The 24425-nt window shown below is 40.0% G+C and overlaps 1 protein-coding gene across 11 annotated transcripts in view; it reads left to right on the top strand.

Annotated features, from left to right (window-relative positions):
* LOC118410793 (WD repeat-containing protein 7-like) overlaps nt 1-23506 on the top strand; it is a 29151-nt gene extending 5645 nt beyond the window's left edge. For 2 of the 11 annotated variants that reach the window (XM_035812607.1, XM_035812603.1), the window contains 25 exons: nt 338-483; nt 927-1038; nt 1429-1600; nt 2668-2750; nt 2867-3029; nt 3528-3748; nt 3965-3997; nt 4824-5019; nt 5424-5569; nt 6746-7632; nt 8017-8064; nt 8822-8863; nt 9745-9771; nt 10413-10524; nt 11109-11189; nt 12387-12521; nt 13006-13246; nt 13893-13964; nt 14746-14952; nt 17168-17245; nt 18231-18417; nt 18884-19154; nt 19609-19791; nt 20276-20380; nt 21167-23506. In XM_035812607.1, coding sequence (XP_035668500.1) covers nt 338-483; nt 927-1038; nt 1429-1600; nt 2668-2750; nt 2867-3029; nt 3528-3748; nt 3965-3997; nt 4824-5019; nt 5424-5569; nt 6746-7632; nt 8017-8064; nt 8822-8863; nt 9745-9771; nt 10413-10524; nt 11109-11189; nt 12387-12521; nt 13006-13246; nt 13893-13964; nt 14746-14952; nt 17168-17245; nt 18231-18417; nt 18884-19154; nt 19609-19791; nt 20276-20380; nt 21167-21361 — 4143 coding nt within the window. In that variant the 3' untranslated portion in view covers nt 21362-23506. The remainder of the gene's footprint in view (nt 1-337; nt 484-926; nt 1039-1428; nt 1601-2667; nt 2751-2866; nt 3030-3527; nt 3749-3964; nt 3998-4823; nt 5020-5423; nt 5570-6745; nt 7633-8016; nt 8065-8821; nt 8864-9744; nt 9772-10412; nt 10525-11108; nt 11190-12386; nt 12522-13005; nt 13247-13892; nt 13965-14745; nt 14953-17167; nt 17246-18230; nt 18418-18883; nt 19155-19608; nt 19792-20275; nt 20381-21166) is intronic. The other 9 variants (XM_035812604.1, XM_035812606.1, XM_035812605.1 and 6 more) reach the window with 9 other exon arrangements.
* Nucleotides 23507-24425: the final 919 nt, after the last annotated feature.

The raw sequence follows: 24425 nt of genomic DNA, 5'->3' as shown, positions 1-24425 counted from the left end.
ACATAACCTCGCCTTACAATTCCCAAGCACCTTGCTAATGACTACATTGTAAAGTGAGGGTGTTTTTATAGTCATTATCATGATTAGATTTATTGTTACTCTTTGATGTCTCCACTTATTTGTACTCTATTTGTACTATGATGGAGAATGTGTCACTTGTATAGTCTGTAGTAGTACTATCCAGACAAGATCCTCACGGTGCATGATATTTTTTCACTATGTAGAGATGACATAATATTGCAATTCTACAATTTCATGCAATGTGCTACACTCCAAATAGATTTACTTTTACTTTCTAACTCTGTGTCAGAATAACATCATGACTGTTTTATTGTAGGTGTATGACGCTGGCGACTTTTCGCTGTTGTGTTCTGTACCGAACAAGAAAGGTGAACCGTGGACAGGAGGAGAGTTTGTGGCCGGAGATCGCGTTATCGTGTGGAGTAAGGCCGGGCGCGGGAGCCTCTACCAACTTCCCTCTTGGTAAGAGCAGCGTTTCTTTATCTATTCTACATTTTACAGTTTGGAAACATGAATCAGTCAAATATCTGTTATATTCTTGAATTGTATAGTATTATGCATTGTTGGAAGGCTTATTTCTCACCCTTTGAAATGATGTTTGATATGATTCTATATTCAAAAGTTGAACACTAGAGGGCTGACTATGCAAGTAGATCACAGAACAAAACTGCTGAAATTCCTCCACCAACACAGTGTCTGAGGTATACTATAGGCTGGGGTATTTCAGCATTTTGGGGGGGGCGATCCACCAGCAAAATCAGTCATGGTGCTCAGTCATTGGACAAAATAGATACTTTTTAAAAAGAAATTAAGCTTTTGTATCATGTAATGAATTGTTGAATATTGTTACAGTCAACTGTTGTAGAAGTTGAATGCATGAACATCTCTTCTTGCATGTGTTTTAGCTGTATTCCTGACAGTGCTGACTTCAGATCCGGGGTCGGACAAGCAGCGGCAAAAACACCAGCCCCGTTCCAGTACCTCATCATGGAGATACAGCCCGCAAAAATTAGAAAGGTAGGAGTGCATATGTATCTATATAGCCTTTCAACTTCTGTATTTGTGTGCTGGAATAACAACCTTTTGGCATAACACACCAGCTTCTGTACCTGTATCTGAATAGCTGGTATAGCCACCATTCAGCATAGCACAACAGCTTTGAATACTGTATCTGCTGAATACTGTATCTGCTGTAACTGCTTTAATGTTAACTTCCAGCATAACACACCAGCTTCTGTATCAGGTATCTCGTTGTAGCTGGTATAGCCACAAAAACCAAATCATCACTAAACATTTTAAGATTAACAGACTTTACTATTATAATTCAGCTAAGAATAAAAATTCTGAGCAAATTGTGTTGTTGGTAGCCTTAATTGATCCCTTCCTTGTCAATGCTGATTTTCCCAGCCCCTCGCTTGCACCCCAGCCATGAGCTTTTCATTTGGTCGCCGTGGATCGTACCACAAGCTGCTGCTGCGGGGGGATTCACACGGGAGGGTCACCATGTGGAAGATCCCTGACATCACAGAAAAGGAGCTGTCCCGCCTGAAACAGGAGGATATAGTGGACCGACCCCCAGGTAGGAAAGAAGTTTCATTATTCTGTTGGATTTAAGTATAGATCAGAACTATTATTTATGAGAAATGACAAATAAATGACCGTTATGTATACTTCTCAATATTTTCAGTGAACCTCTAAAAATCGCTCTCACATTCCATTCAGAGTAACACTATTATTATAACATGATTGTGATTTTCCATACTATACTCATATAGCCAAAAGATAAAACTCACAGTAAAAGAAAAGACAGAGCTGTACAGTAACCTCAATGGGACAATGTGCCAATGCTGTCTTTGTCCTATTTCAAAGGTATTCCCTGGTTTGAATCCTGTGACTCAGATATCAGTTCCACAGGTATTTGGACTACTCCATATTGGCATAAATACATGACAAAAATTGAAAAATCAAATGACAATCATTTTGTCATATGCCGTTGAGTCTTAATTACAATGATTGAAATATGCTGTAGTGGCGCAAATGTTCAATGTGTTGCTTTTGACATCATTACACAGATACTGTATGGTATTCCATTGTAGATAAACACTTATACATCATACATGACATTGTACGTACATGTACACCAGTGTTGTAACCTAGTGTTGTGAACCTTGCTTACGAGTTATAAGCAAAACACAGCAAGACAAAGATAAACTATATCTGTTTCTATGTGTGGTGTGTAAAATCCTCTACTCATAACATAAGGGTTTGCCGAGTCCAAGATTTTTGTCCATTATCTGGTCACATTGTGGTGTGCTTTGATCCATTGTTAACCTCTTTCATTTCACACATGCCAAGTTTTCATTGCACCTCAGTCATAGTTAAAACATTGTTTAGGAGGGAATACCTTGTGTAGTAAATTGCTAAGTGCACACGTGTACATTGCATGGTATTTACATGTAGTAATAGCAAAAGGTAAAGGTACAATAATAGCATTTTTAGGCTGTAGGGGCAGTAGGTTGTTATCCACTGTGTCTAGGGAACGGTATTGGGAGGCAGAGCCCATCCTTCTCCTCCCACTGCCTTTTTCCTCCCCAACCAAAATTAGGTACGCACACAACCCAAGCTGATATATTGCTTTATTTCCAGACATGCCCCCACATGTGTCTGTGAGCCTACAGGATGTATGGGACTCCATGGAGCTTAAACCAGCAGGGATCATTGATCAACTGGTCAGTACAGTACACGTTCTTGGATCAGTTTGTATTTTGTTTTTTTGATCATTTTGGTTAAATTCCTAATTGAGATGAATAGTGAGAATCAGCCTATTATTATTTTTCTATTCTAGAGCACAAAACAGGATAACACCCCACTGGCCATCACGGCAAGCCTGTACCTCCCCGCACAAGGCCGTTTGGTTTGTGGGAGGGAAGACGGCAGCATCATCATTGTACCTGCCACACAGACTGCCAAGGTGCAGCTACTACAGTGTGAACACACCAAACAGAGAGGTAAGTTTGTTTGTTTGTGTTACTTAGCTGGTAAACTGCCTTGAGATGTTCATTCATTCAGGCCTTTAGGCACATAAGGCAGCAGATTCCTTGCTGTTTCTATAGGTATGTTTTTACAGAGAGAGGTTGCTAGACCTTTCCCGTTGAAATTGCTCAAGGCACCTGCTTGAACACAGGACCCCATTTTTCTCCCTTCTAAAAGACAGGCACAGCCCTATCCAAGATGCCGTTCCCAACATTGAACCAGGGTCACCCAATAACCAACAAATTGGAACCAGGATCTCAATTGTGGACTTTGACTAAGACATAGTCTTGTATAGACACATGTATTGTATATTTTAGGAACAGTCATTTTTAGTGTTTTAAGGCTTTTCCTCTCTGAATCTTAGCCTTCCAATTTAGAAAAATAGACGGCTTAGTAAGGCTTGAAGTGCTGGTCAGCCTACATGCACATTAAGGTGATTGATGTATTGATTGATTGATTGATGCTCTACCCAGGTTGGCCCCCACACCGTATCCTGAGAGGTCACAAGGGAAAGGTGACGTGCCTGGTTTACCCTCACCAGGAGTCGCTGCGCTACGACCCACAGTACTTGGTGTCAGGCGGCGTGGATTTTGCTGTGTTGCTGTGGGACCTGTTCAGCGGACAGCTCCTGCACACGTTCTCTGTGCACGGCGGGGAAATCACGCAGCTGGTCTGTCCCCCCGACAACTGTAACGTAAGTCTAGCCTGACCATTTTCATTTCAAGTCATGGCTGCCTGTTAGAGATGGCTTGTTTTGGAGTAATAGCTTCCTGTACATCCTCAAGGTTGCATGTTAACAATCTTGTCACCAATCATTTGTAGTGTTATTGTTATTATGATAATGAATGAAAGAAGACTTTTCCATAGCCTTATGCATGTGTAGTGACTCATTTTTTTGTACCATCCACAGTTAGAAGACCAGTACCCTACTGGAACCCCTGTGGTATGATTGTTATTTTCAATGTTTTGTTGTTCTTTATTTCCTTTTTTTCTTCTATCCAGACTTATTAACCTCCTTACTTCATTAGACAGCAATGTCGTCATGCATTCTTACTCATGCTGATTTATATTGCTTTTAATTTATATAACACTAATTAATAAGCTAAGTGCTTTTGATTTCTTGATAAAATGTACTTTGCAGGTTATTGTTGCTGTATATTATTTTGCATATAGTAGTTCATAACTGGGCTCACTAACATTATGCAAAGGCATACTTTCCTATCATTTGAATATATAAATGACCACACAGACTTTAGACGACACAAATACATTTTGTATACTGTGGTTAGGAAGTATAATTTTGCTTTTAGCAGTGTCACACATTTAGCACTATCTGACAACTTTGCTCCCTACCACTCCCCACACAAGGTTGGCGCTGGGTTGGAACAAGGATGTTATAGTGGTTGGAAGTAGCGTGGAATCCATCTTATTTTACATGTAACTCTAAGCTGATCAGTGGCAATGTGCAGATAACTTTTAAAGACTACCGTAGTAAACAATCTCCCTGACCAACCTCCTGACCACAGATGACATTGCTCAGGACTTACCCAACCATAGTCTGTAGAAAGTTGAGAGGCGATCATTAGCTATGTGAGACAAGTACTTTGAACACGTATTTCAATTCTGATGGCTGTGCCTGTAGATTGTAGGAACCGGAATTTTTATTCACGTCACTGAAATATCAGCTAGATATAAACACTTGTTGTAGAAGTTTTTCATCCATCAGAAACATCTGCACATTTTTACCGCTGGCTTTATCTGTCTGCCAGGCTCGCGTGCTGCAGTCGGTGTGTTCGGTGGCCTCAGACCACTCAGTGGCGCTTCTGAGTCTCCGTGAGCGAAAAGCGCTACTGTTGGCCGGACGTCACCTGTTCCCGGTACAGGTCATCAAGTGGCGCCCTGCTGACGACTTCCTGGTGGTCGGATGTCTGGACAATACCGTCTACGTCTGGCAGATGGAGACCGGTTTGTGACAGCACCGTCCATTTTTATGTCATTATGTCAAACAAGTTCTCTTGCACCAAACAAGTCCATTACAAAGAAAGAATCAAAAGAACAACATACTAGTAGGCTTACCTACCTTACCATCTTACCTAAGATGTCTGTCAGTTGTTACCATAAGGTTAAAGAATTTCAAATTCTAGCAACTCTGAACTTCACTTTCTGTTACTCTACATTGAATGTGACTAGTGTATGGACAAACAAACAGACACAATTACAAGTTGTGTTCATAGAAGTAAGAACCATCTAAAAGCTCACCCTAAAAAAGTGTGGTATTCAAAAGTTTGTATGCAAGTTGTGAAATATTTGTGAAATTTTTGTGTGGGAAAAGTGTTTACTCTATAGTGATATGAATTAACTCCTTCCAGGTCACCTAGACCGTGTGGAGAGTGGCAGTGTTGCACAGGACATCCTAAATGCCTGCGATGAGACCATCCTCCCCAGCGAGAGCACCACCACACTGGCACAAGCACTCAAACGAAGAAGTCTTGCTGCCTTCAAAAATGTGGCTCAGGTCAGTTGAAGGACATAATGGGATATAGAGTTTGCAGCACAACATCGTCAGTGTAAATGTTGTTCAGCACCAGGGACAGCAGTGTCAATGTGAATGGCATTTAGTACCAGGGACAGCAGTGTCAGTGTGAATGGCATTCAGTACCAGAGACAGCAGTGTCAGTGTGAATGACATGTAGTACCAGGGACAGCAGTGTCAGTGTGAATGGCATTCAGTACCAGGGACAGCAGTGTCAGTGTGAATGACATTCAGTAACAGGGATAGCAATGTCAGTGTGAATGTTGTTCAGCACCAGGGATAGCAGAGTCAGTGTGAATGTTCTTCACTACCAGGGACAGCAGTGTCAGTGTGAATGTTCTTCAGCACTGGGGACAGCAGAGTCAGTGTGAATGTTCTTCAGCACCGGGGACAGCAGAGTCAGGGTGAATGTTGTACAGTACCAGGGTAGCAGGGTCAGTGTGAATGTTCTTCAGTACCAGGGACAGCAATGTCAGTGTGAATGTTCTTCAGTACCAGGGACAGCAATGTCAGTGTGAATGTTGTTCAGCACCGGGGACAGCAGAGTCAGTGTGAATGTTGTTCAGCACCAGGGACAGCAGTGTCAGTGTGAATGTTGTACAGTCCAGGGACAGCAGTGTCAGTGTGAATGTTGTTCAGCACCGGGGACAGCAGAGTCAGTGTGAATGTTCTTCAGTACCAGGGACAGCAATGTCAGTGTGAATGTTGTACAGTACCAGGGACAGCAGTGTCAGTGTGAATGTTGTACAGTACCAGGGACAGCAATGTCAGTGTGAATGTTGTTCAGCACCGGGGACAGCAGAGTCAGTGTGAATGTTGTTCAGCACCAGGGACAGCAGTGTCAGTGTGAATGTTGTACAGTCCAGGGACAGCAGTGTCAGTGTGAATGTTGTTCAGCACCGGGGACAGCAGAGTCAGTGTGAATGTTCTTCAGTACCAGGGACAGCAATGTCAGTGTGAATGTTGTACAGTACCAGGGACAGCAATGTCAACTTAAGTATCTTGTTGTTTTCCCTGAGATTAACCATAAAACTGTCTGTAATATATTTCTCAAAGGTTAACAAACAAATCATTTCAATTTGAAATGATCTATACAAATTGACTACAATGTTGATTTGAATTCCCAAATATCATTTGTTGTTGTTTGATTGTTTACAGAGAGCTGCCTTCCAGGTTCTTCAGACTTCCACAACCAGCCAATCACAAGCCGAGGTCTCCAAATCCCAGAACTTTGCCCTGTCAATCACCCCTATGCGGACCAATCCCAAGGACTCTGACTTCCATGTCTTGTTTTTCGATACTGAAGCTCTCATTGTCCAGCTTCTCACAGACGAGACTCTCGGTTTGTCCTCTCCGATCACCCCTGAGCCAAGTAAGCAAAAGGACCAATCCGAATCTCCATCATCCAAACGTCGCACTCTCTTCAGTTCTGTAGGTGAGACCATCAAAGCTCAAGTCAGCGAGACCATAAAATCACAGCTGAAACAAGGCTCGGACTTCATTGACCTAAAAATGATGTCCGGAAGCCCAAAGAAAGAGCAAACAAATGGTCAGAAGGAGAGTGTTGATTTAGAGTACAAGTCCAAACGCTCAAAGAACTTAACACTGTTAGAGTATAACCTTACTTTAGACATTGCTCAGCTGTTGATGTCATGTCTACATGCATGGGGGTTGGATCTAGAGTTGGACAAGCTTTGCCTGTTCAAACTTGGACTGCTGAAACCGCACATTCCGGTTTCGTTTGGCCTGATCTCCCGCGGAGGACACATGTCCCTGATGCTGCCAACGTGGTACAAGTACAGAGAGAGAGTGACTACGGGATTGGCTGAACCAAAAATGACGCAGCTCGTCCCGAGCGCAGCGCAGGTGGAGCCAGCTGGAGTTCCCCGCGTCGGTTCTTCACTGGTGCACAGCGGGCACTGGGAGATATCGTCTGCTGTCACAACACAACATCTGCTGTCAGTCATTTCTGTAGCCAATACTCTGATGGGGATGACAAACGCAAGTTTCCTTGGAGAGAAAATAAACCAAGGCAAGAGAACAAGGTATGGTATAACCGTTTCCATGATTCCCACCTCACAGCCCATACAAATTTGGTGCCAAATGACTACTTTAGTACTTTAGTAGGCCAAAAGTTGATATAAAATATGTCTAAAAGTTATCAGACAATGGACAATGTGTACCTTTTAGATTGTGTTATCATTCAAACTTTGTCACTTTTTGAACTGGCTAAAAGAAAGATATAACACTTTTAATCAAACTTAATTCAATAAAACTGCCTAGTTTAGACAAACCTCCTTAATTTAGATGGTAGTAACTCCCTTTGCTACTTATCCTTCACATAATTAGGAGAAAACAATTTTAGAAAGTATGGAAAATTACAGAGAAGAGAAATTGTTTGACTAACTGGTCGCTGGTTTTCTTTTCAGTCCACTTGTGCCCACAGTTGAGTCTATAGCTCAGGATCTCTTGGAAAAGTAGGGAGCTATATAAAATGTATTCTGCATGCCCCCCCTCCCCACCCATGATCCACATGGCAGTTCCCATTTATTTTAACAAACTAACCCAAAATTGCAACAATCCCAAATTAGCATGCTGGATTATTTGTGAACAAAAACCTTCCAGCATTTAGGAAATCAATGAATTTATTTTCAATTCCAAAGTATTTGCCAAAAAATAGAACCAAATCTTACTACCATACATGTATTATATTTCCCTTGAATATCTGCAGTAATTGTTGGTAGTTTTCCTTGCATTTTTATTTTTTGCAAAAATCATCTTTTGGTAGTAATAGTTTCAGTATTGATCAAAATCCTGCTAGACAATAGATACCAGTCTCTACAAGTCCTTTTTTGTCAATTATGGTATAAATCAGAGCAGTGTTAGTACTTCAATATGACAGTTTGGTGCAAACTTTTACAGCAAGCATGCAGAAAGTAGATCACACAAATTACAGATATCGATGTTATAAAAACTTGCGCATACCAAAATGCACAATGTCATGTATATGCACTCCTTCTAAATCATGTATCGTTCAGATTGTATTTCAAACATGTAACACTACATTTCTCACTGTATCGTTCCTTTGTTCTGATCACCCATGTGTAATACAAAACGTACATACTAACGAAGTAATAACTGTAACTGTGCTGTATGTGTGCATTCTCTGCAACTTGTTATCCCCGCTTTTTCTGGTTTTCTCCCTGTACTTCATGTGTTCGTCGCACGTGAAAGGTTCGTAGTTGACCGCAGTGAGACAGGCTGTGAACTAATGAGGTAACAGTTTGTTCAACTTAACACTTTGCATGTTAAACTAGCCTGAGAGAAAAATTATCATGCACGCAATGCATGGCAGAGTTGTAGAAATTAGTTTTAGGCAGTAGTCACTTGGGAGAAAATATGTGCATACTGTAAAATTTACTCTTGCCTTGGTTCTGTTTCCTGGAAAGAAGGGAAAAGAAGGTTTTTGCCATGACTTCAAAATTGAACTTTGCAGTGGAACGAATTCTAGAGGTACAGTTAGTAGGAACAGTCATTGCATATTCGCTGTGGCATGAATTTGCAGTAGAGAGGTCACCATAAAAATGAAACCATAGTGACAGTTTATGTTACCATTTGCAGTAGATTCAAAATTTTAGATGAAAATCCAGTTTCCTGCGACTTGGTAAAAACATATTTGTTCCCTTTCTGAATTGAAGTTGAACTGTAATTATTAACACAAAAATTGGACTTAACCAAGCCATGGGTCATAAGTTTCAGAAAGTCCATAGTGCTCTCCATCTCTCCCTTCACTTTGTTTCATCATTGAGCTTTCAGAATGTCAAGGATCTTATTCAAACAATTTTACCAAAGACTTGGATGTAGAGAAAAACTGAGAATTAAAAAAAATAACTTCAGAGAATCAAAGACAGATGTTCCATGTGTTTCAAAGCTATGAATCAAATGCTAAGTTAAACTTAAGTTTGTGAAATGTTGTAATGAGAAGTTTTACCAAAGCAGAAGAAGTCTAAAATCTAACCTTTTGTTATCTAAAATCTAATCTTATTGCCGGATCATCTGCTTGATCAATGTCTTGCACTCTGTGTGTCTGTCATCTTATTTCCTTTCTCTCTCTCCTTTCTTGCTCTCTTCTTCCCCATTGTGGACCATCCCTCCAGCATTGTGCTAGAGAGTGAGCGAGTCAGGTACGACCATAGTCCATAGTGTGTAGGAAAATTATAGACATCAACTCTCAAAGTCATAGTTCATCAAAATTAGCAGTCATAGCATGACAGTTAGCAGTTTAACCAATAAGAAAGAGGTTGCACACCAGAAAAAGTATTAATTTGCATTTCTTTGTTTTTATTTGACTTTGCATTTGTACATTGTTTGTTTTGATGCAGGTGGGGGCTATAGTGGGTTACCAATAGGAAAAAAGCTTTGTGTTTCTGATTGAGGGGTGGAAAAAAATTAAGGTCTGTTGGTAGGAATTCTCTTTCTTTGTTTTCTTTAGATTCTGGACAAATTCAAGACTGAAATGCATCTGGACACTTGGTATTTTCAACATAATATTGTCATCAATATATGGATATACAATGTACAAGCACAATTTCATATCTCCACAGAAATGATAAGATGTCAGAAATCAACATTTTCATCACTCAGATATGTCAGATTGAAAATTTTATGTGCCTTGCCAGCACGTGCGGCTAACCAAAAAAGTGGAGGATGAGAGATTTTTGCTAAGGTCAGTCAGGTAAGAGAAAACACACCATTTTTTTTCTCAGGCCATAGAAGAAAGCTCAAACTCCTGTATTAACCCGTATTTATTTGATCATCTGTACAGGAGAATTAAGCAGGTTGGAGTGCAGGGGCTGATTGTGGGGGAGGTTAACACTGACTCATCAGATGGTACAGACTCTGAAGCTGAAGGGAGTATGCCTCCATCCATTCAACAGGTATACAACTACCTCAAAGCTTTCTACAATAGCTTGAAAGTTCATCTGTGTTGGTAGAGTTTGTTATGAACGAAGACTTTTAAAGTGCCTGTGAAATGAAAGTATCATTCGCTTACATGTAAGAAATTTCTTTTCTAAAATCATCACTAATCTATAAGTCAGTCTTTTGTGTGCTTTTTGGTGGAACAAATTAGCAACAGGCTGTGATGTCACAGAAATGACTAAGTTTACGTTTGAGTCGTTTCTGTGACCTCAGGACTGCTTGCTTGGATGTCCCATCAAAGAGCACACTGTATTTATTTATCTATTCATTATTTGTTTGGCTGAGTGTTTATCTATCTGTTGCTTTATATCAGGCCAAAAGGTTATAGGGTAGAATAAGTACCTTGGATATTTGTAAAGAAAATTATCACAACTTGCAATTCTAGGTAACATAAAAAAAAGAAGATATTTCAAGAACTGCCCTATGACTTGTTTGCAAACCTGATGAAAGTATTTAATATTACTTTTCTTTAAGGCACTTATTTCTAAGGATGATTTTGGTGCATGTCTAACAGACTGGCCATTTCACTTTCATTCAACAGTCACAATGCCCCTCCTGTATACATGCATGGCTACAGGCCTACCAACATTTCCAACTCAGTGACGACCAAGAAGTCAAAGAGGTTTTATGTTGAAATCTCCCACCTCTTTAATTTGTTAATACCTATTTCCACTTTTATTCATTAGCTTTGTATCCATCTTATTGTAGGTCCAGTTTGTTGGCATCTCTTTTGAATACTCTGGTATCTGTCCAGGTTTAAACATTCTGCCCTTACTTATCTTATGTCGTTGATTCTTTTTGTATGAAATACTTTTTAGAAGCAGTATAAGTGGGATAGAACTTCAGAATACATGTTTGAATCTTGTTAATGTAATGTCATTCCAGATTACCATTTGACAGAGCTAAGACATGTACATTTGTACATGTATATTTTAGGCAAGTGTAACATGCCAATCAATTCTCTATATTTATGGTATCAAATTTGATTTTTTTAAAGCAGTGTAACCAGGATTGCACTCCTAATGCCTGTTTGAATCCAATTACCATGTTGTTCCAGAGACTGTGTGACTCATAACCAATTGTAGTAGTAGTAGTAGTTTCCCTTATTTGATTATAGCTCTTACATATATCTTAAACAGGTATCAGACTATTCTCCAGGGAAGCAATCAGACTAGTGAACTGGATGTAGAATAGGATGGATGCCAGGCTAATTGCTATTGGAAGGGTTAAGGAAAAATGTTCACCCCTTGCTTTGAGGGTTTCCTGCAAATAACCTCACTGACTTCTGATAAACTGCACCGACTGTACTAACACCAGTCATTTGCATGTATTTGCTATGATTATTAATCAATTTCAACAATTGAGATCAGTTTTACCTCAAATTTGTATAAGAAATTACAGTGTAATTCTAGATGACAGAATACAACTTCTATTGATCCATATTTTTTATGAATATAAAAAATCAAATAACTGATTTTGTAATTTTGTTTGAATGGTGTTGTTGGAAAATACAAATAATCATTGCTGTAATCTGTATCATATATGCCGCAATAAGTTGTTACTTAATAGTAAGCAACTGGATATGATTTTGGAAATGGTCAGACATTGAGGTAGCATCCACTACCTTTTGTCAGTGACATTGTGTTAGGTACTACGGTGTGTACCTGGAATGTTTGAACATTTCCAAAAGCATATCCAGTTGACTATTACCTGGATGTCTAACCTTCATTGACGTACACTGTATGCTACATGTAACATTTTTATACTAGTGGTCTAAACGATGTTGAAGTTGTGAGCTTGTTTGTGTGACTGTTTGTAGGCTCAGATAAAGCAGGGCTGGAGCCTGCTGGCAGCGCTGCACTGCGTGTTACTGCCGGATCTGCTGGGGAAGGAGCGCTTCCAGCCGCCGCAGCTGCAGATGTTAGCCAGGCGCTGGCAGGACAGGTGTCTGGAGGTGAGTTCTCCCTCAGCTTATGTCTCCTTTGCCTGAGCCCTAGGGCCACACAGATTCATAAACACAGGGACAGCACCTATACACAGGGGTCTGGTCCTTTGATACAGTCACATTGTGTTCAACTCCCATAATGCCTTTCTCATCAGTGCGGTATGTAGCTGGTTAGTGACCCTGCCTCTGGACCGAGAGGTTGGGAGTTCAAATCCCCACTGTCATAGCTCACTCGACATGCACACTACTTAAAAGGGTCACAGGTCTTAGGATGGAGTTGCTTTTTTCCACTGTTGATTTTACTTTTCGAAAAGAGCTTGGGGGATGTTCCTGGAGCAATGAACCTGCAAATGCTGTACAATGTACATATTATCTGTACTTAGTTTATATTTTTTAGTTTCTTGACAATGCATAATTTTATGGCACTTCTGTATTCTGTTCTGCTTTGTCAGTGGTTCTTACTGGTATCCCCTTCCCATGCATACAAATGTAGGTACGTGAAGCAGCACAGGCCCTGATGTTAGCGGAGCTGCAGCGTATCGGACCTGAGGGACGGAAGGAGGTCATCGACTCGTGGGCGCCACACCTTCCCAACTACGTGGATCCTCAAACCTCTCAGTCACCCGAGTCACAACCCTCCTCTGCCTCCTCTCCTAAAGACAAGACTGAACCTACTGCAGAACCTGCCAAGGAGGAAGACACAGACCATCTTCAGGATGAAGACCTTATCTCTGGTAGCTTATCTTTTGTTGTTGGCATCTTGTCATGGAATGTGTCTTGCAGTCCACACTTGAGTGAAAGAGAGAGTGCATAGAAACTGTCTCGTTCTTGTCTTACTGTGCTGTTCTGTCTGTGTTCCTTTTCTTTGCATGTACTTGATAGCATGGTCCTATATTAAATGTCTTTTATAGTATGGCTGGCAAGAAAGTGCATGGTAAAGTGGATAAGGCATACAGTTTTTACTAAAAAAGCAAGTATCACAACAATACATGTATGATTCTATGGATGACATCAATGGATATTTCTGGTATTTCCTCCCTATCACACTCATAAACAAAAGTTACCTATTATGACTTCAAGAAAAATATGTTTTAGTATTTCTACATTGTTGTAGGAGCAAGAACTAATATGCATTCTTGTACTTCAAGATAATTGTCCCAGGAAATTTGCATGAACAGCAGAAGAAAGCATCCAAGCCCTTTTCATACCAAGTAAAGAATATCTTGAATTTAAGGGATATCTTGCATTGCTTGCTTTAGTGGCTCATTTCTTGCTATGGCATGTTACAAAGAAATAAAGCCCCCCTCCCTCAAGTGTTGCCCTTTAGGTCCAACCTAAGCCTGTTAGTTGACCATTAGGGCTGTACCACTACTGTTTCAGGGTGTGCGCCCAGTTTAATGGAAGATGAGGTCTCACAGGAATCTTCTCCTGTTAGCAGAAACTGCTCCCCTGGTATGTTAGACTCCATAAATGGAAACAAACCCAGTCGTCCTTTGATTTTATGTGTGTTCTCCTTCTTTCTGATACATGTATCCATTCTTGTTCTTGTCTTTTGTTCCAAAATTCTACAATATGTACATTTTTTACATGTATAGCGTACATGACTTTTTCACTATGTATTCATAGTACTACCTAATTCGTCATTCAATGATGTGGCTTGTCATTTTCCTGTTCTTAACTTCATCAAACAAAAAGAGCCAACATACAAGTACAGTAATTAGCCTGTATGCTTAAGAGATACATGTATGTGCATTGTTTGTTGTTCGCTTCTCTTTGTGTCTGTAACTTGTAACAGTATGTTTCTTTTGTTGTGCTCTGTTGACTTAGGTACTGGTTCATTGTTTTTTTACTGCTAATGTACATTATATAAGATAATACTTCTGAAAATCTGCCTGTGAAGCGAGCCAATTGTTGCAATGCTCAACATCCATATCATCATCAAGAAACAACCAAGTGACCATAGCCAAGCTTCATGTACAAGGGCTGTCTCCAGGGCACATTCCTCTGACATGGGACGTCAATATGCTTCTTGGGTCAGACAAAAACTTCTCCCCGTACCCCAGAAATCTGAACTTCATGACATGAAACTGATGTATTTAAGCTTAGAAAGACAGGATTCCCAAACATTGGATGGGATTGTTTGAAAGCTGGGGACAGCCCTGCATACCACCCAGTTTCAATCTGCCACCTGCAAAATATGTGTTGCATCGCTTCAACCCCCTTCTTCTTGCAGAAATGGCATATCCCACCCAGAAAAAGGCCTCCATGCCCTTTGAAGCCAGGCGTAACCAGGCCACTGCCATTGTGATGCTGGGGGTGATAGGTGCAGAGTTCGGGGCGGAGATAGCGTCTAAGGGACAGAACGAAGAACAGAAGAAGAAGGCCAGTCGGGCACCTGAGGGGTTCAGCAGGGACAACTACTCACTCGCAAGACACACCAGTAAGTTCTTTTAGATGGACATATTACATTTTTCCTTTGATACCAATGATACCATGTAGTTTTTTTTATATATACGTGAAACATTACATAGCCAGGCGTCTTGGTATTAATGCTTTGCTATTGTTTTTTCAATGGCTCAAAACTAATTAAGTTATCTGGAAGACAAGTTCATTTGGAATTGAATTTCAGTTCTTAAGTTTCATACCTGAGAAAGGCATTGTTGAATGAAATACAAACAGTCAAAAGGCAAATGCATCTTCTGTTCATGTAGAGGCAGCAATAGAAGGATTTTAGAATACAATTTGTTTTCTTTTCACGGCATTGATACACATTGTATCTTTATTTAGATAAAGTCTATTACACATTATATCTTCATTCATGTTTATGAATTCTGTGACATTGGTGCATTTTGTATGCAGTTGTATCATATCATTTTGATATTACATCATCAGACTCTGATTTGTTTTGTTTTATTTCTTATTATTTGCTCCCCTTGCTTGAAATATCTTGGAAAAGGAGCTTGTGGACTAACAAGTAGGCATTTTTACATATTAACCTGTTTGGAACTTTTGAAGCATGGGTTGACTTCTCTCACTGCTAACAGTCCTGTCCAACATTTAGAATCTACAGTATTGCAGAGATTGGAATATTACAAAACCCTCCTGATTTCAGAATTGTAGAAAGAAATAAGATTTTGAGGTAGAAATAACAAGAGCGTGAAATTTTGCTGGGTAGACAAGTTTGTTTGTTTACAAATGTATTTAGGATTTTAAAATTAGAAGATCATTTAATACATAGTTGCACCAGATGACCCAAGCTAGTTTTAACATAGTACTGTAAATGCATTTAAGTTCGCGGGGATTTAATTTAATTTGCGGTAGCGGGGAAAAAAGACTTTTCTGGGTGGTTTAAGTTCGCGGTAACACCATAGACTGCAGTCTAATACCGTAATAGAAAAATGTTCGCGGTGATTTTAAGTTTGCGGTGAAGTGGTCACCGGGAACATAAATCCACCGCGATTGATTCTGTATTTACAGTAATCAGTAAGAAAACTTTCCATACCTTTCCTGGATAACAAAATTCTTTGTACACAATCAAGAGTTCCCAGAGCACTACTGACCAGTATGTGTAGATGTATTCTGCATCACAGTCAGTCCCAGCCCTACCATCCATCAGGCGATCCTTCCTGTGGTCAGACTGGGACCTCGGGTGATACAGAATACACTTTGTTGTATTCTATTATGTACAGTCAAACCTGCCCAAGACGACCATCCGGGGGAATGGGCAAAAGCGGTCCATTTGGTCAGGTGGTCGGTTAGAAGAGTATAGACTCACAACATGCCTGATGCATACATTGTACCTTAAATAGTTTCCGTTGTGTTTAATGGCAAATACCAAGCACACGCACGTGCATCCGCCTCCATCTTTATTTTGGTAACATAACATAACATCATAATGGTAGTCACAATCCGACACAAATTGGCCAAATTCGGCACAAAATTGCGCTAGTTATCATTGAAAATCGATAACACCTCAAGATTTGAACATGATGCGGTCGTTATGGGCAGGGATTTGGTCCCAATTTTTGGCGGCCGCAGTTGCGTTGGCCAGGTGGACGTTGTGAAGAGGTTGCTTCATGCTTACGTCAATGGGAAAAAAATTGTGACCGAGAAAAAGCAGTCGAAATAGCCACAGGGCTCGAAATTCATTTTTGGGATTAGGTGCACTGGTGCACCCAACATAAAAAATTGGGTGCACCAAATTTTTTTGGGTGCACCACTTAAATTTAAGTAGCATGTCAGAAAAACTAAATAATAAAACTAAGTTACAAGCTATCAAATTCTTGAGTACCATAACATTTTTATTATCTTTCTAACACTTAGATGTCAATAATATGATGTATACCAGTATACTTTGATATCTTTACATACATAAGCCTATGAAATTATTTGGGTGCACCCTGTACACCCACAGAAAATATTTGGGTGCACAGCTCAAATTTTCGGTGCACCTGGGTGCATATGCACCCAGTATTTCGAGTCCTGAGCCAGGTGGTCGCTAAGAAGAGGTGGTCACTTGGGCAGGTTTGACTGTACATACCAACTGTCTTGTATGTCACGTCCAGTGGAAGAGTAGCTTAACTGTTCATTTGAGCTCACCTGCTGTAAACACTTGAAGACTTCTCCCTTTGTTGATATTTGTGTGCCCCATACAGAAGAGAAGCTGATGATTAAGAGCACACAGAAGGGAGTCACCAGTAGAAAGAAGGATATGAGCATTGCTCATAAAGAAGGCTTGTATTTTCCTTCACTGTTGGTGACTTGCTGGAGGAACATTGGTTTATTAATCTAATGGCAAAGGATATACTATCCTTTTGACTAAACCCAGCAAAATGGCTTTTATTATAGGTGCACTAAAATACGCTGTTTCTAGTCACTAAAAATAGTCACCTTGATTGATACTTTGAGCGTTTTTGCATCCAAGGCATTATGTTTGGTAACTTTGCAAATAGCTTTTTAGAGCCATCTAACTTTCAAATACTCTTTTTACAGATTCTGCATTTCCTCCTATCAGGTTATGCAGTCTACAACTATATAGAACCTTTATATGTTTTATGTGTAGATACATACAGTAGTGTGAAAGTGGTTGTGGAGACAACTACATGCATGTACCAGATTTAATTGACTACATAAAAAATCCTTGCACGCATGCATGTACATGATTATTATGTAGGAATGTATGTATTTAGGAGAGAGCAAACAAGGTGCCATGTTCAGTCCATACTGTTCCTTTTGCATGGCTTGATGAGTGAAATACAGTTGTATGTACTAGCCTGGTCCCGACCCCAGGTCAATAATGAATGTATGTATTGTATACTTGGTGGAAAATGTGTGTTTTGAGGTCCTTTAAAATGCATTCTTGCCCTGACCTACCCAGAACATAGGTAAAAATACAGCATATGTCATGTGATTTATAAAACACAGCTCTCCGTGTTTGGTCTAAACCTTCAGCCTGCTAAGGCAGGCATTTTGCACCAAATTAGTGTTCCCGGTAGTTACGGGGTTATAAACTGTAGGTCATGGGGAAAGGTTGTGGATACCTGTAGATACCAGTACTGTCATAATGTTTGAGATGTGTACATGTGTGTGTTGTGTATGACTTGTGTGTATGGGCAGACAAGCCTTTGACAAACAATTATAAATGACTAAATAAGAAAGGCCGTTCTGCATAGTTCCATCTGATTGTAGTAAAGATAAGCATATTGTTGTGTCCTCCAGGCAAGGCGCTGACGTATCTACTCCTGGCACCGCCCAGCGGCAAGCTCCCCGCACACACGCCAATCAGGAGGGCTGCCATCGATCTGATTGGCCGAGGGTTCACAGTGTGGGAGCCATACATGGATGTGTCAGCTGTGCTGTTGGGTCTGCTGGAGCTGTGCTGTGATGCTGAGAAGCATGCAGCCAGGTACTGGGAATAGCAGCAAACTGAGTGTCCACCAAGTTACTGTAAATGCATTTAAGTTCGCGGGAATTTAATTTCGCGGTAGCGGAGAAAAGGACTTTTCACGGTGGTTTTAATTTGGTGGTAACACCATAGACTGCAGTCTAATACCACAATAGAAAAATGTTTGCGGTGGTTTTAAGTTTGCGATGAAGTGGTCACCGCAAAAACCGCGAACATTAATCCACCGCGAACATTTCTGCATTTACAGTATATTTGAGACTGCATTCATAAGAAAATCAAAGACAGTAAATGAGATTATCTATTCTGGAACCTTTGTCAGTGTCCTCAGCATGCCTAGCATGTCGAAACTACATATCATGTAGCCACTCAAATAACTACAGACACACAAACAAACAACCATACAAACACACACTGAAAAAAATCTCCGTACACGGAGGTAAAAGTCTAACATGTGCTTTTCTGCCAGCATGATGAGTGGGTTACCCCTGACCCCTGCTGCTGACTCCTGTCGAACAGCCCGCCACGCGCTGTCCCTCATTGCCACCGCCCGTCCATCTGCGTTCATCACCACCATGGCAAAGGAGGTGGCTCGTCATGCGGCCATGGCGGCCAACGCGCAGTCCCAGAGTGCACCCATCCACACGTCAGTGTTGGTACGCGGAAAACCGGAGATACTGAGGGTCATCGAACTGCTGATTGACAAGATGCAGAGTGATGTGGCTGAATTGATTGTGGAGGTTGGAACACTAAATGTTATTTCTTACAATTATTGTATAGGTTGGTAAAGATTACATTTCGAAAGACCCTGATGGGAGTCTGTAGGTTTTTTTCTTTTAAAGACAGTCAGAATTTTTTAATTTAGATTCATGTCACTTAAGCATAAGCACAAACAATGCTGTAGCAAGGGGCTGATATTGTGTCAGAATGGTGTTCAATGTCATGTGTTCCCTTCCCATAATGTCCAACTTCTGCATATATCTAAGCACAAGAGCAGTATATACATCACTTAAGTCTCTGGTATGAGCACTACAAGTATGAAACCAGATCAGAGAACAGAACCTGTAACCCACATGTACTGCATGCAAAGTGAGGCTCATGATCAGTACTAGGCTATTGATGCAGTTGTTTGTTTACGTAAATCACAATTTGAAAGTATTTGCTGATTTATTATAACTGTTGCACAATGCTCAGGTTATGGACATCACGGTCCACTGTCTGGACGCCGCCCAGCTGAAGCAGAAGGGACTGCAGGAGACCTTCCCTGCCATCTGTCGCTTCAACATGGTCAGCTACGACAACCACAGCCGCCGCATCGCCGTGGGCGCCAGAAATGGCTACCTGGCATTGTACGACCAAAAGACCGCCAAATGTCAAGTAAGTGTACAATAGCCCAAGTATAAACACATTAAACTACTAAGCAATGGCTACCTGCATGTAAAGGACTGCCAAGTGCCAGTACATTTGCACAACAGTATAAGACAGTTAGGTACTAGGTATTTAAGGTCCCATTGTTTTTTGAGGCCATGGGGACCATTGTTATCTCTTTTGGCACAGTATTGGAAGGTGAAGCCCATCCCTTTGAATTTCCTTCAATCAGTTTGTACCTTTCCAACCCATGTTATGCCAAGATGGCATGATGAGGAAAGTCATGTTTAGTGCCTTTCCCAATGACACAACGACTTGCCATATTCAATGCCAGGAAGTAAAGCTGTGACCTCATGATCCGTTTTTAAACTTCTAAGCCATCTGCACCAAAAAGTTGCCATTTGAAATAGATGATATGTTTTAACAAGAAAACCTATTTTGAATTTTACTGATTAAAATTTATTTGTGATGTTGCCTTTCTTGTTGTACACAGATGATTGCTGCCCACGGCGCTCCTGTCATGGCGGTAGCGTTCTCTCCTGACGGCCGTCATCTTGCCACGTATTCATACCAAGAGAACAAGCTTCTGTTTTGGCAGGTGAGATTACTGTTAAGAAGTTGGTGGGTGGTTCAACCTAGGCGTCAGATATTCATGTAGTTTGAAGTATAGTGTATTTTACTTTTCTTTACAGGTCACAGTAAGTAAACTTAATGGATGACATCCCCTGTAGACCCCAAATTTATTGCAGCAGCTCAATCTTCAAAACAAGATGGGCCATAAAAATCAGAATTTTCAAATTTAGAAATTTTCTGAACCATAAATATTGTAAAATTGAAGCAATTAAAACATGTTATCACAGCCAACAGGTCTTTTATTCCTGTATGTAAGAAGTGCAGAAAAATGATACAAGTTTGTTAGCCCAATATCACTACTGTGACAACTATACTCAAGGTTACCCCACTAAAGGCTGTCAGGTTTGAAGATCAGTGAATAGCAAGGACTAAAACCAGTCAGCGTTACCCTGAAGAAGGTGACAGATGGTCACCAAAGCATTGTCTGTGATTTCACAAACATATACATTGGTTCTATTCTGAAGAAGGTTGACAATGTTATCCAACTACATGAACCTCACTAGTGTCACTTCTACAACTGTTACTACACTTCAGGTTACCACCCCTAAGGAATATCCTACACCTAAGGCATTTTTCAGGTTGTTCATTGAGGGTTGATATTGATGGTTATTCTTCATAAAGTAGAATGCTGTAGGCTTAAACAGTAAGAATTGAGTACAAAGCTCTATTTTCAATAAGAAACACATGGCATTGTATTTCTGGATGAACTCTGCAGATTTTGGTAAGACTTTGTTGTTGTGTTTGTTTACAGATGGCTGCTGGGTTGTTTGGTATGATGAGCGGTTCCAGTATCAAGTGTATCCGGTCTCACGACACCCGGCCGGCGCGTGCCGGTAGCAACACCTCGCTCAACAGTCTCCTGAAGGGCGTACGCCTGGTTTGGATCACGCAGAAAAATGTGATCGTGCTTACCGGGGACGGTTCCGAACAGAAGTTCAGTGTCTAGTGAGAAGCAAGTTTCAAGTACTGAGAATCGTCAAATATTTCCAGTATTTCAAGTTTGTGGTTTTTGCAGTCCCTTCCCTACCATGAACACATCAAGCCTGCAATATAATTGGCATTTCCATTTTTCTGCCAGCAATTGTTTCCAGATCTCCAGACTCATTGATACCACATGCACTTGACTTACCCCATGACATGAAATTTTGGAGCTGCAAGCTTAATAATGAATGTACAGTAGTATGATAACATACAACTTTCAGTGACAAGGAAGTTTGATTTTAGGAAGTTCTCTGTAAACAGACTCTGTAAACTGTTAGCAGAGTTTTAGCCATTGGGAGCAGACCAAAGCTAAGAAGCCTGGAGTCCAGGCTACTGTACTGCTTTTCTACCCAAGCACACTTCATGAATAAAAGAGAAGGCTTCGCATCCAGTCCAAAGGACAATTAGACATCTAACTTGTAGTTTAGTCAGAGTATATTATGGTGGAGATTGAAATCTGTCAGAATCACTGAATCTACTCGCAGAGATTGCAGTCTCTCTATGTATTAGCAGAATTAGCATTTCTGCCAGAATGTAGTCTTAAAACCAATATCTGTAAAAGTGATATTACCACATTATTAGCCATTCCTTCTTAGTGAACTAGTTGAAGGAAAGTGCATTATTGTACCAAGAGTCGTTGACAACATTATACTAACGTAAGGGTGCTTAAGTTTGATAAGATACATACATTGTAGTAACCTATATTGTACAATGTACATGTATGTGGTCATCAGCTCAATAGAAGTGTAGTGACTCTATTGATGGTAAATATGTTATTAGCTATTAGCAATAACTTTAAATGCTTTGATGTGCAATCTGTATGATTTGATATGTGTTCAGCAGCATATGACTATAGTTGATACATTTGGCTTTATTTAGCTTGAACTTCTTTTGCCAGTCACTATTTTCATCCTCAGAGTCTTAGAATTTGCAGCCATGTAATGATTAAAAGTACTTAGTACTTGTACAGGGGTTGGTCCGTAAGGTATGTGCTTCACCAAGAAATAAGGTGCACAATTCAGATTTTTGAGGCTTTTATAAATGTCTGCCAGAATTCAAATCATAATAAGGCCACACCAATTTTATTTGTTGCTTCTTGGATTCACCTATGCATTTTTTTTCATTTTCAGAGAAAAAAAACAACACAAGTTTTGCTATCACAAAGCTGTAAATATTGCCATTCAGAGCCACATACACATAATTTCAGTCAAAAGATTGCCTTTTATTCAGAACATCAGTAACAAATCGAAGGAAGCGATCCATTGCATAAAACGCATCAAACCCCTCAGGCTGTTTGTTTTGTTTAAGCCATATATCTTCACCCCAGACCTTTTGAAAAAAAAAACTTGTTTTTTCGACCTGTCGGTCCTTTTTTTTTTAAATCTGAGAAGCAACAAATAGAATTGGTGTGGGCTAATCATTACTTGGCAGGCAACGCACAGTAACATCTAAGGTTAGAGAAAGGAAAAATCCCGAACAATTGAGCTGCAACCTGGGGTGCTTGGGTCAACTTGCTCTGCTGTAAGTCAGATGCACCTCTTTCAAGTTGAAATGCATGTACACAGGGAATCCTCGTCAAACATTTTGACATGTCATAAAAGATTTTATGGCATGAGAAACTTGATTCACAGCTCACCATTGTTTTTCTAGTCACTTCCTGGTTTTCTTAAGGATGTTGACTGGAAAGTAGATCATTTTAGATGTGGCAGATATTGAAATTGTACTAAATGTGTAAGGTTATGCTCCAAAGTTACACTGTACACACCATATTTCTGGATGAGAAGCTCTATACCTGTAGAATATACTTGTAAGCATGGTGACAAAAATGCTTTACTTAGTATCTTACTAAGTAGTGAGCATTGTAACATTCCATATGTATTCTTGTGTTGACAGTCATACATGTTACATCGTGTGTGGTGTTGTGCAATATGTTTGTAGATATCATGTTGTTTGGTTTTCTTTATGGGTATAACCTCAATATGTTTCATTTTTAGAGTAATTGGCTTTTTGTATTTATTTTAATTTTATGTTCTGCTGTAATTTCCTTTATGAATATTGTCCTAAAAGTGGTAATTGAATGTAATATCAATAAAAATGTGTCATCACAGTATATTGACGATGAACCCCTACTTATTTCAATTAAGTGTGGTAGGTTCCTTGTGCTAAAGGTGTAAAAACAAGGACTGCATTTGATGTCTTATTCTAGGGACAACGGTAGCCAAAGCTAGGTACTTGTGTTCACTTGAGTGAAGTGAGGAAATTTGCGTTAAGCTCTTTTCCCAATAATGCCGGGGCATGTCAACGGGCTCGAACCCAGGACCTCAGGTTTCTGGGCCAATCACCCTACCTTTATGCCACAGCGATGCAAACATGTTTAATCACTAGATAACTTGATAAATCATTTGCCAGTTCTTATTCATTCGTGCCTATCATCAAAACAACCCGTGTCTGTAACTAATTTCTCAACCGGAAATATCTAGACTACGTTGTAATCAACGGTGTTTAACTTTGTTGAAGGTTGCTAACTTATTATATTTCAATTGAACCACATACATTTTGATTGGGCTTTTTGATTGAACAAGTTATCAGTTTAACCAATCTTGTGTGGGTACAAAGTATCTCTGTCGCTGGTAAGAAACCACCATTTTGTGACCAACAGATCTGCAGAAGGTACGTTTTATAAACATTCTCTTACACAAGTTACAGTGCGTTAACGTTAACTTTGTTTTCCTAACTTCACTCATATTATAACGCTAAGTGGAGATTGAGCGTAGAGAGAAGCTAGGAATTAGAATAATTCTTTTTTTTTTTCAAACTTTATTCAGATAAACAAAAAAAACATACAATGCAAGAAAACTTAAACAAGAACATGCAAGTGCACATGCCTTGCCTTGCACATACACTGACAGGTAAGTACTTGTGGTAGTGATATTACAGAAACTGGTATAAGGGTTCCCACTTTTTGTTATGTTTACTTATTTTGTTTTTAGCTGTTGCAAATTTTTTTTCCATTTTATGTACATATTTAA

Source organism: Branchiostoma floridae, chromosome 3 (assembly GCF_000003815.2).
Source record: "Branchiostoma floridae strain S238N-H82 chromosome 3, Bfl_VNyyK, whole genome shotgun sequence".
Lineage (NCBI taxonomy): Eukaryota > Metazoa > Chordata > Leptocardii > Amphioxiformes > Branchiostomatidae > Branchiostoma > Branchiostoma floridae.
The sequence above is the reverse complement of the archived record's forward strand: the minus strand, read 5'-3'. Positions and strand labels throughout refer to the sequence as shown.